Here is a 14,431-nt window from a genome sequence, read left to right on the forward strand (position 1 = left end):
TTCACGGCACAATAATGGATCCGTTATCGCTTGCTGCTAGCATCGCTGGCCTGGTGAGTCTCGCGGGGGCTGTTATATCATCCGGTTACAAGTTGAACTCCAAGTTAAATGAGGATACGAGCGACACCAAGACGCTCGTTGTTGAGACAGCCAACTTCTCGGGCATCTTGCTCGGTGTAAAGGCGCACTTAGAGGCCTTTCAGTCTCTGGATGTTGATCTGAAGGCTGTTCACAGTACTATTGAAGACAGCAAGCTTACGATAAAGCTTATTGATGAGTTGATAGCCAAGGTCTCCAAGTCAAATCGTGTTGAGATGTTGATCAAGGCTGGTGGGCGGGAGGAGCAGGCAGTCAAGCTGCTTCGACGTATTGAGCAGTACAAGATGTTCTTTGTTCTGTGCTTTCAGCTTGAGCAAAGGTAAAGACCTTCCTTGTCTGCTCAAGAATGAAGAAATACTGATATGGAACAAGCTCTCACTCCGAAACCCTCCAGATCCAGATGGAAGGTATTGTGGCCCAGTTACAGTCACTAGGCGAAACTCAGAAGGGTGTTGAGAAGGCAGTTGGCCGATTGGTAGATGCTGGTCAGAGTAAGTACTTATCTCCTCCCTGCGAAAGTAGCCTAAAATAATCCTGTGCAGTTCAGCAACAAGAAAAGATCATCAAGTGGCTTGGTACACCAACAGAAGATGAACACGATGATCTGTGCAAGCAACGCGATGCATCCTCAGCAGAGTGGATTTTGAAAAGGCGGGAATACAACAGCTGGCTGTCTAGTCCGGGCTCGGCATTGCTATGTCTCAACGGAACACGTAAGTGCCTTGACTCTCTTGATGCCTATGCTAAGCATTATCTCAGAGGGCTCGGGAAAGTCGGTTGTCGTGTGAGTCTCTCAAAACAATATCATCTAGAAGATATGGCGCCTGACCGTTTTAAGCTCCAAGGTTATCGAATCGCTTCAAGAGTCTTCGCTTGAGCCTGGGAGTAACGCCGTCGTTTACCACTACTGTCGCTTCACCAACCCATCCAGCCTCTCGCCTACAAATCTAGTCGGGTCGCTCATAGGCCAGCTTCTCAAACAATCCTCCAACCTAAGCGTCCTCTTAGAAGTTGTGAACAATATCTACGAAAAATATCGCAAACGATCAGCTCACCCAAGTCTCCAAGACCTGCAATCTCTATTCTCTGATCTCTCTAACTACTTCGAGAGAGTTATTCTTGTCATCGATGGCTTAGACGAAATGGGTGGATACTGGGAGATCTTGGACTTTTTAGAGATTCTACCAGAAGCAGATACCGCGTTCAAGGTTTTGATAGCGAGTCGAGCTGGAATGGGTCTCGACGATGCTTTCTCGTCCTGTTTCAAGATCACAATCACGTCAACAGACGTTGCATCCGACATTGAGAGCTTGGTCCGCAAGAAGCTCAATAAGCGCCGATTCCGCGGATCTGAAGTTGAGGCTGTCATCAAAGAGCTGATCGTTCGCGCTGATGGAATGTAAGTACCCACCAAATCTCACAGCCAACCGCTGACGGTCCGCCTCAACAGGTTCATCTGGGTCATATGTCAAATCGACCATCTTTCCCGCGTCCGAACAGCTCTTAGTCCAAAGCTTGTGCAGGCCCTACCCCGCAACCTCGAGAAGACCTTTGAACAAGCCTTTCAAACACTCGAAGATGAAGAAGAGAAGAAACTTGCGAAGCGTATCTTACAGTTTGTCATGTTTGCTAACAAACCACTCGATCTGTCAGAATTGGTTGAAGGAATCGCCATTACATCGGATACAAAGACACTCGACGATGTGCAAGCCAACTCGTTGCGTGAGAAGAGTTACGTCTTCGAGCTCTGTGGCAGCCTGGTTCGAGAATCTCAGGCCACATCCAAGATTGATCTGGCACACTACTCGGTGTATCAGTTTCTGCAGTCTACCAAGATCGAGGGCAACAGAGAGAACGAACTGTATCTCGACAAGTCCAATGGCAACCTCGAGCTTCTCACGGCTTGTATTCGATATCTAACCATCGAGAACGTCTCGGCTGGCGGAATTGCCGAAGAGGTAGAAGCTGCACTAGAGGATGACGATCTGTACATTAGCCCGGAAGTGTTTACAAACACGCCATTTCTCCAGCATGCCGTTAGTAACTGGCCAGCTTATGCTTCGAAACTCTCAGAGGCTGAGCTAAAAGATATCTGGACGTCTGTTCTACTCCCCTTCTTCGAGCCTGGTTCGAACTACTTTAAGTTCTGGGTACGCAAGGCACGCTATCTTCATGGATACTATAAGTATCCTCCAGGAATCACACCACTTCACGTTGCAGCTGTTCATGGACTGTCTGATCTGGCAAGAATACTTCTAGAAGATACCCATCTCAGCAAAGCTGCCTGGCAGATATCGAAAGCCAAAGTGGGAAGCAGGACGCCGCTGCATATGGCTATCGAGAACGGTCAAAACTCGGTGATCGATGTGTTTCTGGAACTTGATCTTCTCGATTCAACAGACGAAAGAGATAGAACCCCTCTACATCTGGCGATTGAGTGCGCGAACGAGGAAGCCGTTACTAGACTCATCTCAGCTGGTGCAAATGTGAATCGCTGCGAAGCTGATGGACGGACACCACTCTTCATCGCCATCGAGAATAACTGGGACGGTCTGGCAACACAACTCGCAGAGATGGCAAACCCATATAGAATCATGCCAGATGGGCGCGGGTCACTCCACCTTGCAGCACAAACTGGAAGCATGACGTGGTTGAAATGTCTAATGCCTGCATGTCCCCCAAGAGCCATAAACAAACCTGATATTCGTGGTTGGACTCCTCTACTCTATGCTGTTGATAGGGGCCATTTGGATGTCGTCAAACTTCTGTTGTCAAATCCAAACTGTACAGAGGTCGGTGATCAAAACGGATGGACGCCTCTGCATGCTGCTATCAAGCAGCAGAATCTAGACTGCGCTACAGAGCTTCTGATCTCTAATGTTCCGAAATTGCCTTTCTCGGAATACAGGGAAGAGCCTGAAGGAAGGGGGGGTGAACCTGACCCTGAGATGACGGGGAAGTATGGAGAGGGATACAGGCCCAGGCAGTCCGATGCGGCAACTAGAGGAAGCCCAAGTGACAGATGGAGCGCCTGGGAACAGCAATCATCATCTGGATCCCGCCAAGCAGCGACAGTCTCGTCTCCATTGCTTCTCGCAGTTTCGAGCAACTACAAGGCTGGGGTTGAATTACTCCTTCGTCACGCCGAAACATACGGTCGAAAAGAAATAGGCTTGTTAGAGGAAGATGGCGAGTGCCTCAAAGCGTCGATGGTACAAGGCGAAACAGCCATCTTCAAGAAGCTTGTCCCAGTCTCAACGGCAAAGAGTATACTAGCTGTTCTGCCTGATTGTGTCGCGAAGGGCGACGTATTCTTGGAGATCTTGAAACAAAGACTGGATAGTGCCTTCGCACACCAGCAGCTTCTCACAGAAGCTTTGTCTGACGGCAGGCTGACTCAGGAGGTGGCGCATATGATACTGGATACCTGGCCTGTCCAAGCCACTTCACTTCCGGACAACATACTTAAGCTCGCTGTACAAATTGGAAACAACCAGGACCTACGCTTGTTGAAGCGCCTGATAGATGGAGGGGCCAATACCTCTTATGTTGACAATGGCGACCAGACACTTTTGCATACGGCAATCGATCATCTCAAGTGGATTGCTACTACCTTCATGATTGAGAATCTGCCATTTAGCAAGGATATACTGTCTAGTGCTCTCCACGGTCTCATTGACGTTGCTCCAACACAAGGGAAAGACATCAGTCCTGAGATTCTCGCAATCCTGAATCTGCTTGTCGAAAAGGGCGCTGATGTCAATAGCCTAGATGGATCCAAACTCAGTGTTTGCCACGCAGCAGCTGGTAGAGACGACACTGCGTTCTTGAAATGGGCGTTAGAGAACAACGCTGTACTGGCTGCCCCGACATCAAGAGATGATACTCCAATCACTGTGGCTGTGAGGTATCGGAAATATGAGAACTTGCAGTGCCTTCTCGACAATATTCTTCAGACTGCGCCAGAGACCCTGGTTGAGTTTCTGGCCACGCCGTGTACAAGCTTTGGGACGCCCCTCAGACAGGCTATTGAGCTCTCCGACATCACGAGCTTGACCAAGCTTGTGGAAGCTGACAAGGCCGCCGAGTTGTTGGTTAAGACGGATATGGATGAATATCAAAGCAGGCGGCTGACGGCTTTCACCGATGCACTTTGCACTGCTATTCGAAAGCAATTGGACGAGGCTGCGGTGCTATTGATCAAACACATGAGTAACATCTCATCGACAGGTTCATCAGGGGCGACACCCCTTCATGTGGCTGTGCAGCAGGAAGATGAAAAGATGGTAAAGGTCCTTCTCGAGAACGGGGCACAGTTGAACGTACCGCACCGCGACACGGGAGAAACGCCATTCGCAGTTGCAACAGTTCTTAACCTGACGAGAATAAGGGCTATTCTAAGCGAGCGTCAAGTGGAATTTCAGCCTCAAGATATCATCGCAGCAGCCAAAGCAGGAGATGAAGCCCTGGTTGCAAAGGTCTTGGCTGCATATCCCGATGACTTGTACAATCAGAGACAGGCATTATTCACAGCACGAAAGCTACGACAGAAGAAGATTGAGAAGACCCTCTACGAAGTTCTGCCAACACAGGCTGCATCTTCTCTGGTAGACGATATAACCAGGAATGCATACGGCGATACAGTTCTCCACCAAGCAGTTCGTGCAATGAACCCCGAGAAACTCAAGTCTTTGTGCAGTGGGGGCGACAGAGAGCTGTTGGATGCTTATGATCTTGGTGGTGACTCTGCTTTGATGCTTGCTATTCGGATGTGTCACTGGAGCGGTGCTGAGGTATTGGCCAAAGAAGGGGCGGATATAGATGAGGCTCTTGAGAAGGCGCATGCCGCGAAGTGTGAACTTTGGATCGATAAGCTTAATGAGCTTAAAAGCCGTTATGGAAGGGTCAGACAACGTGTATTCTCCACTGGGCATGGTAGAGCTTAAATATTAAAGAGTGTTGAAGTTGTCCTACTTGCAATTAAGACTTGTGGCTGATGACTTGCTTCGGCATTGACAACTTGGTATATACCCTTCAATTAGTGACGCTAATGGCAAATCAATACGTATAAGATCCCTTTAGCTTTACGTAAATAAATTCGACTTGGAAGAATGTGCCCTCATCCGCAAAATGCCAGAATTCTTACTCCTAACATCCGTGTTGCTAAATAAATATAGTTCTAGGACAAAACAGGTAATTGCGCAGCATATTAATATTAACACCGTTCGGTGATTCGCGGCCACTCAGGGTCGCTGGCCTGTGCGGCAAACTGTGATGAGCATGGATTCCAGCACCTTTACGGAGCTTTGTAGCTAAAGCATTCCGAAAATCGACTGAAGCATGTTATTTGACTCCGTACTTGGGTGGGGACTGAAAAATTATGACAGGGTGGCTAACTAGTAGAGCCACATTAAACTGAGTGCCGCCTGATTGCGAACCAGGCTGTGTTGAAAATTGAGAGGGGTATCTCAATCGAGCCAACCACGTATGGATAAATAGCAGCCTCTTGCCTCTTGGAGGCCTTTGCTTGCCTCTTTTGGGTTTCATATTTATACCACGCAGATAACTCGTCACATTGCGTATCCTTCTCACATCCCCAACTACAAATCACTTGACCCAGATCAACCCAACACATATTTCCCCGCTTTTGGCATACTCATGCTTGAGCCCTTTTTGTCGTGAAGATGAGTCTTTGCAAAGCTTGTAAAACAGCCTTGCCCAACATTCCAGCGTCAGGGGATAACGAAGGCTTTATCGCAGCAATATCCAAAGTACTGTCAGAACATGGAAATTGGAGCAGAATGTCAGATTCGCGTCTTGGAGAGAATTGGTATCGGTTTGGTTTCTTCCCTCTACACGCATCGTGGAACTCCCTGGTCTTATCATTGAGCCATGGCTGCCCTATTTGTTGGACTCTTTGGCGAAACATTCGATCATCTCCAGTTGCATCGCCGAATAATGAAGCAATAGCGGGATTTTCGGCACTGGTCTTTTCAATTCGAAATTACCCCGCCTCGCGCGATTATGAGGTTGAGATATGGCTGATGGGCGGTAAGCTAGAGACAAAGTTTTTGAGATTCTCTATACGGAAGATAACAGAAAGGCATTACCTGGGTAAGTTAGTCAATGGAGCTTCAAGCATTTCTATTATATATACTCACAAATGCTCAATTAGAGGTCGAAAGAGAGTTTCCGCTTGTTTTGCAGCATACCCCTAAGTCGGCTGCTGTCGTCGCAAACCGCTGGATCAAAACTTGCGAGGCAAAGCACTCCCAGTGTTTAACGCAACCTACCCCACCAGAACATGCAAGAATGCCGACTCGACTGTTGGATCTGGGTGACGTCAATTCAAGGGTTTGGCGTATCCAGCAGGATCCAGGACATGTTCCGTATGCTGCGCTCTCTCATCGATGGTCATCTGATACACCTGAACTCTGTAGCAGCAATTACAAGAAGTATTGTAACTTTCAGCCGGATACCGCCCTGCCACAAAGCTACCGAGATATCATCTCTATTTGCCGCGCTATACCTATCCAATATATCTGGATTGATTCTCTCTGCATCATACAGGATGATGGCGGGTCTGAATTCCGTAATGAGGCTCCATTGATGATGGATATTTATCAATATGCCTTCCTTACACTGTCAATTTGCTGGGACTTCCCTGGTCTTTCCATATTCCGTCGTTGTCAGCTTCGGAGTATACCTCGACCGCGGGCTCCTGAGTGCTATGGAAAGCATGATTGTGTATCAAACTCAAAAGAATGGGTATTTGCCGAGGAGACTGTGTGTAACGACATGCTACTTCATGTGAGCGGAGCACCCATAAACCAGCGGGCGTGGGTCTTACAGGAACGGTGCCTTTCGAGGCGGATATTGTACCTCGGGAACGATCAATTGTACTGGGAATGTGACGGATGCACCGGCAGTGAGGTCTCTCCTGACTCTATCTCCAAGGAAGGAGGACGCCAATCGATTCAAGATCTTACTGGGCCTCACAAGGACATGGCCTGGAGTAAGACACTTTCGAAGTATACCAGTAGCGACTTGACATTTGAAAATGACAGGCTTATTGCCATCGCAGGCCTTGCTAGGTTAGTCGCAAGTAAGACTGGCGGTACGTATTTTGCTGGTATTTGGCTGGACTCTTGGATGCAAGACCTTCTATGGGAGCCACCAGCAAAAAAAGCTCAAAAGTCAAAACTGAAGCTAGGAGGGCTCACTATGGTGCTACCTTCGTGGTCCTGGTTGGGATTTTCCGGATTGGTTGCGACAGGTATCGTTTTATGCGGAAGGGGACCAAAGATCTCAACTAGGAATCCCAACTCATTCGAGTCAGATGAGTACCAGCCTCTGGCTTTATTAAGCCAAACTGTGCTTATTCCACCCACAAGCGACCCTTTCTCTTTCTTTGAACGAGCAATTTTGAAGATCCGATGCCTGCGTTTGCCAGTAATATTCGCTGGCAACGCAAACAGGAAACATCAAGAATTGATTTTTCGTCGAGATTACGATGTTGAATTATCTTCAGGAGGACTAGATTGTTTCCGGCTTCAAGCATGCGATCCATTTGATGATACTACTATCACATTTAGCTTCTCCCTTAGTAAGCCGGTTGACATTTCTTTACAATATTTCCTCCTCCCCATATACCTACGCCAAGTTCGGACGTTCCCGTCAGGCTCACCGCGTGTTTCTGGACTTTTGTTGCAGAGAAGTCTGAGCGAGGGCCGCGAAGAGTATACTAGGGTCGGAACTTGGCATGAGACTTGCGATTATGCATCTCCGCTCAGCCCCATAATCAGCAACACAATTATCAAATTAGGCATCGGGAAGAACTCATCCCTTAATCATGGAAGCTTGACGGAAAACGAGCGCGTCTTTGACTTGAAACTTGGTCAGTATGCAGCGGCTCATGGTGATTCGAAAGTGCTGATAGGGGAGGTTTTCAAAAATGCGGTTGATCATCAGTCAAATATTGAGGAACGTGACGAGAAGATTGACATTCCTGCCTCTGAGGATACTGAACAGGAAGGGAATGTAAGTCAGGAAGAAGAGCTCTTGATACGCAATGAAGAAGTCGAGTGTTCATTGCTACCGCATTTCACTACAGCGGAATGGGGTACTATCTCCTTAGTATAGATCTTAGAAGTATTAATTTGATTATTTGGAAGGCCAGTTGAAAATCCCCTTGTTTTACATATCAAGAGGAAAAGACGTGAAGGGTGCAACAGACAACTCACGATACTACTCGCAGGTATCTCAAATCCTCTCACAATGCAGTATTGTTTTATATTCTGGAGATTAAATTTGTGGACAGTAAGCGGCCGATAAGTAGTTGCGGAGCAGACACCCTATCGCCAAAGGACGTGAGACTACTCAAGGTTATTCCTCACAAATCATCAATGTCTCTACCATCTCGGGAGCTATAAAGCGTTCGAGCATGGGACAATCAGCTTACGCCACCTCCAGGGCTGCTCTTACCCACCTCAGTCGCATAATAGCTACTCTCACAAGGACGTCAAAGTGCGAGTCAATGTTATCGCACCAGGGTTGTTCCCCAGTGAGATAGCTACTGGAGAGCCTGATGAGGGCAACAAGAGCAATATCGATAAGAAGATGGCTAACCCGGCTGGGCGACCTGGTCATGATACTGATATGGCTGCGACAATCCTCTTCCTTGCTGGCAAGGGTGGCTTGTTTTATAGTGGCCAAATCGTTTATCTCGATGGAGGCAAGTTTCTCTGGATCGGAATATCTTTCGCCTTGTACTGACGTGTTGCTTAGGTTCAACCCTGATCAACCCAGCGATCGCAAACTGAAACTGCTTTTCCTGAAAGAGTTTAGTGGCATAGGTATTGTAACACGTCACATGGTAGTTGACAATTAAGGAATCCTTGCATCATAAGTTGATAGTACGTTGTTTAGTTATTAACTAAGTCTGAGTATAACCTCTAAGAACATGAAGTCCTGTCAAATAAATTCCTTCAAACCTGCTCGTTCTCTTCAGCGATAGCTCGAGACTTCTCAGCAGTAAGGTCGGCACCCTCGGCATTGCGTCGGAACTCCTCCTCCTGCAGTGTCAACTCCTCGGACAGTTGAGCATGGGCCTTCCACACGGGCTTGATCTCGAAGAGGCGATCCATGGTGTCAAGAGGCAGACCCTTGGTCTCAGGAATGAAGAAGAAGACGAAGATGGAAGAGAGGATCATGAGCGACGCGAAGAAGAAGTAGACGCCATAGCCCATCTTGAGGAACATCTGGGGAGTAAAGCGAGAAACGATGAAGTTCCAGAACCAGTTGTTGGCAGCAGCGGAAGCTTGACCAAGTGATCTGAAGCATGTTAGCAATGTATTTAGGTAGAGAGATGACTGAAGAAACGTACCTGGAGTTCTCGTTGAAGATCTCAGAGTTGAGCACCCAGGGGATGGGGTTCCATGTGGGGGAGTAGAAGGCAGTCCAGAGGTAGAAGAAGAAGACGGCAGCAATTCCACCGCTCGTCATTTTGGGGGCCTCAGTTCCGTCGGCAGCGGCAGCAGCAACCTTGGAAGCGGGGTCTGCAATCTTGATATAGGCTCCGATGAACCACATGCAGAGGGAACCACCAACTGAACCGATGATCAACAACTTTCTGCGTCCAACAGTCTCAATCAGGAACAGGATGAAGATAATGGTAATAACGGTTTTGACAACACCGAAGATACCGGTGGTCAAGAAGGAGGTGTTGGTGCCCTGGATACCGATGCTCTTGAACACAGTAGGGCTGTAATAGTTGATAGCGTTGATGCCGGAACCGTTCTGCCAGAGGAACATCATGCCACCGAGGAAGAAACGCCATTGGATCTTGCGGCTCTTGAGCGCAGTGAAGGGCTTCCAGAAACCGGGGCCGACTTCCTTGTTGTAGCGCTCGAGTTCCTGGTCGATGTAGCTGACCTCCTCAACGAGATAAAGGTCACTGGCGGGCAGCTGTCGCAACCAGCACAGGTTCTTCATGGCTTCCTCACGGCGACCCCTGGAGAAGAGCCAACGGGGCGACTCCGGGATCCAGAAGGAACCGAAGAGAAGCATGCCTGCGGGGATGAGCTGGACAGCAAAGGGAATGATCCACTGCTTGTGGCTGGGAGCCATGGTCTCAGCAAGTCCGTAGTTGATCCAGAAGCCGACAAGGCCGCCAATCTGCCAGCCAAGCTCGTAGATACCAACGAGACGACCGCGAATAGCAGGAGGGGACAGCTCAGAGCAGTAGATGGGAACCATGTTCGAACAAGCACCAACACCAACACCAGCGAGAACACGACCGCCAATGATGAGACCCAAGCCACGCTCAGCATTAGCGCCCAGCATCATACCGGCGCCCAGCATGAAAACAAAGCTGAATGCAATGAGCGAGTATCGTCGACCGATGAAATACGAGGTGATGTATGCGAATAAACTGCCGAAGAAAGCACCGGCTTGATAGACGGAGACGATGTTGGACTTGAGAAGCGCGAGGTCATTAGGTTCGTACGAGGCAAAGTCGAATTCCTCTGTGAAGCTCGGCAGCGCGATCGTCGTGCCGATGAAGGCGGAGTCATAGCCGATCATGCATGATGCGAAAGACGCGATGGCAGCGCAGGTGTAAACGCGCCAGTTGTAGACTGCCTTGGGAGTCGGCCTGTCCTCATTGACGGCGAAGATGTTGTTGATTGAGAGACCCATGATGAAGATTGTCAGCCAGCACAAGCGGGAGGAGTATGTGTCTGTGGAGGAGATGAAGATCTGGGGATTAGAACTAAGTATGGGGAAGAGAAAACCCTTTAATATATGCGTCCGGTCCAATGGCCACGAGCCAATTACAACACCGCGTGCGCTTGAAAGTTTATCCCGTCCCTGGTCGTAGTCTGGCACTGGCGCGTCTTAGCGCGTGCACTGAGATGTGCGGAGAAGGGCTCGTGGTAGGACTAGAAAGGTCGAGATTCAGAAAACCCCGCATGCGCTGGGGTAGCGCCAAGGGACATTTTTCGCTCTAACCGGAACTCGGGATCGTGAGTAGCGTGGCTGGCTAAGTGTTTACCCCCTGCGGTGTCGCACAGTTGCGCTTAATTGCCGTATTCAGTCCTTGGATGGTTTGGAGTCGTCGTTTGCCTACATCTGGAAGTTCTGGGGTTCGATACCAGATTCTGGGGACCCCGCATGGAATTAAACTAGTGGGGTAAGTAATCATCCCCACGCGTCTGCTGATTTAATAGATTCGTCGTAAGCTCGGGGGTAAGTGTTGATCCCTCGATGCCATTCTTCTCCTTGGAAAAGTGCCAACAGCCAAGTGCCAAGTGTTCACCAATCTAATGTGATGCCGATATACTCAGAAGTCGGAACAGTTCTTTTTGTTACCTCGGATGAAAAGATGTTCAATAGGATTGATCCGAAGCTGTATGCGACTGCAATGGTGATGATGGACCCGGGCAACTGGAACGAGGCCCATGTCCGCCACGCGACTTCACCCAGGAACGAAAGGAACAGGTGACAGGTATGGATCTCAAAACGAATACCCCATATTGAAGCTCGAATGTGGAGAAAAGGGAAAGGATCTGACGAGGTCAGGGGGCTTCGGTAGCCGACCGTGTTCCTCAGCGGGTGCATTGCAGCGTCGGTCATGCTTGTTTGCCGGTATTGATCGCAGTGACCTAGACCACGGTGTCTAGGCCCATTCCCCAGAGTTTATCCCCAACGCTAAGCTTCCCCATCCGCTTTGGACTTGTGATCAGCTCCGGTGGAATTGGGGGAAATTACCCCTGATCGATTGGCTCATGAGCTTGGGCATAGACTAACCACCATAACGGGCTCAGGGAGCTAAACGGGCTGAGGGGATAAAGAAATACGAGAACTCTAATTACGAGACCCTCGGCGAGTATACGATATTCAAGATGCTCAGCTTTTCCAGCTTATATGGTGCCTCCAGTTACAAACATCCAACCAAACTGAATGATCGCATCACCTAATGCTTCAATACGGTGTATTTGTAATGGCGCGCCATCTAGCTAGCTCGAGGGAGGACTCGTTAAATTACCTGTATCTTATCATTGAATCCTGCAAGATTTGTCGCATTATTGGCGGATGGCTCAGAGATACCAAAAGAGGCTGCATGACGTCAACGCGAACTGATACAGGGTAGGGCCCATCCCAGACTGACTGAAATCCATAAGGGTCTGAGGTTTCTACAAGAGGGTCGATAATACAATAAAATAGGCATTTTACACGGTTGAGATGAGGATCGAGAAGAAAAATGTAAAGTATATATATATGATATGCTATGTGTAATAGAAAATATAGCGAACTTGCGCCAATATTTCTTTTTAGAGCTTGCTATAATATGAAGTTTGTATGGTACAGGTTAGCTTCGTTAAGTCTTGCAAGCTAAAGTCACACCGAAGGACAATGCTTCACGGCTACACTAGCCTATCAAATTAACCGGTATATCTGAGTGAAAACAGGCCCCGCTCGATAGAGCTGACCAAAATGTTGCCGCTCTGGAAGTAAGGGTAAACAGACCAAGCACCATAGAACTGGGCCTCGCCACCAACAGCATCGTCCTCAGGGTGGACGTCAAAGAAACCAATCTCCTCAAACAGAGCGCCAGTGTCATCCTGAGCAATGGAAGACACATTCACCATTCGAAGGCCAGATCCATAGTTTGCCTGGTATGACACCCCGCCAACGACGTATTGGTTGTGATCAATAGAGCGAACAGGGCTCTTGTATACACCACGGAAGACAGGGTACTCAAGATCCTGGATATCAACAATGTATGTCGTGGTGTGCTGGTCAGCTGCAGGACCAGTCTTTTCTTGCTCATCCAGCTCGTCGTCGAGGAGGAGATACTTGTGATCCTCCGTCAACCAACCCTGGTGAGTATACGTTGCGCCATTGTATGTAGTGCGCGACAGCTGGCGCGGCATAGTACGGCGAGAAATGTCAACGATGGTGAGCGCATCCTCATTGTAGTTGAAGCAGATCTCACGGCCCTGGAAAGCCTTCTGGGGACCACGGTAGATAACGCACTGCGCGTCGTGAACGTAACCATCCGAGGCAACGCAGCCAGCATCCTGAGGACGCTTTGGGTTAGAGACGTCGATCATCCAGAGGCCAGCGCGACACTTGAGATCGTAGGCTGTACCGACGGCGGCGATGAGCGCGGTCTCCTCGTTGGCGACGATGTTGTGGCTGTTGCCGAAAGCGCTGAAGTGCGCTGCCAAGTCGCTCCTGATGCTGAAGGTGGGGGGATTCTTCTTATCGGTGTTGAGAAGCTTGGTGAGGTCGAAGATCTGGAGACCGTGGCCAGCTGCCTCTGAGCCGATGTAGGCGTAGTTGCCAATGACCTTGATGTCGCGCCATGACGAAGCGACGGTCTGGGTCGGGAGGCGTCCGACGTAGGTTAGGCTGCCGTCGGGGTGAACCTCTGCAAAGGCTGTGCCGTCTGATTGTCCGAGAAGGGCGAACTCGCGACCACTGGAGGCATGTGTCCAACCTAGGGCCGGTTAGCAAAACGAAGCATTACATAAGACCAGCTAGAAAACATACCCCAGACATCATTGCCGACGCGGGTTCGGCTGCCCATATCCTGGTGACGCAAGAAGCCCAAGAGGTCAATCTTGTTACAAGAGTAACCTCCCGCCTTGCCATCAGAACAAGGCGTGCCAGAGCTGAGTACCTTGTAACGATCTTTGTCAAAGACACCAGCAGCCGCCTCGCTCTCGTGGAGAGCCATCTTGCGCTGCTTGAGCTCCCCCATGCCAATGGCATGAGGGGCACTCTTGGCACGGAGGTAGTCTTCATTGTACTTGGCCGTGTTGATCCTCTGCGTCTGTGCGACGGCAGAGCCCGCGAGGGTGGCTAGGAGGAGGGATGTGATGCTGGCCTTCATGGTGGCGGGTTGGAGAGGTTTCAATAGGTGATGAGCGAGAAACTGCAGAGCAAATATCACAAGGCAGGGAAGGAGTCTTTATACTTGATGTGAGGTATGTTGCTTGATCTAACAATGATTGGGAAACTGTCGTCGATCATGCCCCGGACTGGAAGCTAGTTCTTTTGTTCTTGGAAGCTGGTCCTTTTGTGCTTGGCAGCTTATTCTATCGAAGAAGAATGCGATAAGGTTCATGACTTGGTCCGGGCCAAGTCAACGCTATGGACACCGATACGACCCTGAATATTCGCAGTGACGATTAGCATAAACATGCAGCATCGCTGACCACTGAGATGGCAGAGGACCCCCGGAACGATGTACATCGTATCTATTTAGAGTTAGCGACTATGGCAAAGGTTCCCCAGAAACATCGGACCAAGAATAAAGATGAAC

At 49.2% G+C, this 14,431-nt stretch overlaps 4 protein-coding genes across 4 annotated transcripts; 2 read left to right on the plus strand and 2 right to left on the minus strand.

The window, feature by feature from the left end:
* Positions 1-14: 14 nt before the first annotated feature.
* FMAN_09656 (uncharacterized protein) lies at positions 15-5,045 on the plus strand (the record flags this gene model as incomplete). Its single annotated transcript, XM_041825459.1, has 6 exons — positions 15-418; positions 472-590; positions 642-812; positions 859-883; positions 938-1,498; positions 1,550-5,045. 6 exons carry the CDS (start codon positions 15-17, stop codon positions 5,043-5,045), a joined length of 4,776 nt encoding a protein of 1,591 aa, XP_041690838.1.
* Positions 5,046-5,783: 738 nt separating this feature from the next.
* On the plus strand, positions 5,784-8,241 carry FMAN_09655 (uncharacterized protein; the record flags this gene model as incomplete). The annotated part of the gene is made up of 2 exons (XM_041825460.1): positions 5,784-6,213; positions 6,275-8,241. The coding sequence occupies 2 exons, from the start codon at positions 5,784-5,786 to the stop codon at positions 8,239-8,241; spliced, it is 2,397 nt and encodes a 798-aa protein (XP_041690839.1).
* Positions 8,242-9,086: 845 nt separating this feature from the next.
* On the minus strand, positions 9,087-10,797 carry FMAN_09654 (putative quinate transport protein; the record flags this gene model as incomplete). Its single annotated transcript, XM_041825461.1, has 2 exons — positions 9,087-9,432; positions 9,485-10,797. 2 exons carry the CDS (start codon positions 10,795-10,797, stop codon positions 9,087-9,089), a joined length of 1,659 nt encoding a protein of 552 aa, XP_041690840.1.
* Positions 10,798-12,542: 1,745 nt separating this feature from the next.
* Positions 12,543-13,999, minus strand: FMAN_09653 (uncharacterized protein; the record flags this gene model as incomplete). The annotated part of the gene is made up of 2 exons (XM_041825462.1): positions 12,543-13,603; positions 13,657-13,999. The coding sequence occupies 2 exons, from the start codon at positions 13,997-13,999 to the stop codon at positions 12,543-12,545; spliced, it is 1,404 nt and encodes a 467-aa protein (XP_041690841.1).
* Positions 14,000-14,431: the final 432 nt, after the last annotated feature.

The sequence above is a fragment of the Fusarium mangiferae genome (genome assembly GCF_900044065.1).
Source record: "Fusarium mangiferae strain MRC7560 genome assembly, contig: FMAN_scaffold021, whole genome shotgun sequence".
NCBI classification, from domain to species: Eukaryota; Fungi; Ascomycota; class Sordariomycetes; order Hypocreales; family Nectriaceae; genus Fusarium; species Fusarium mangiferae.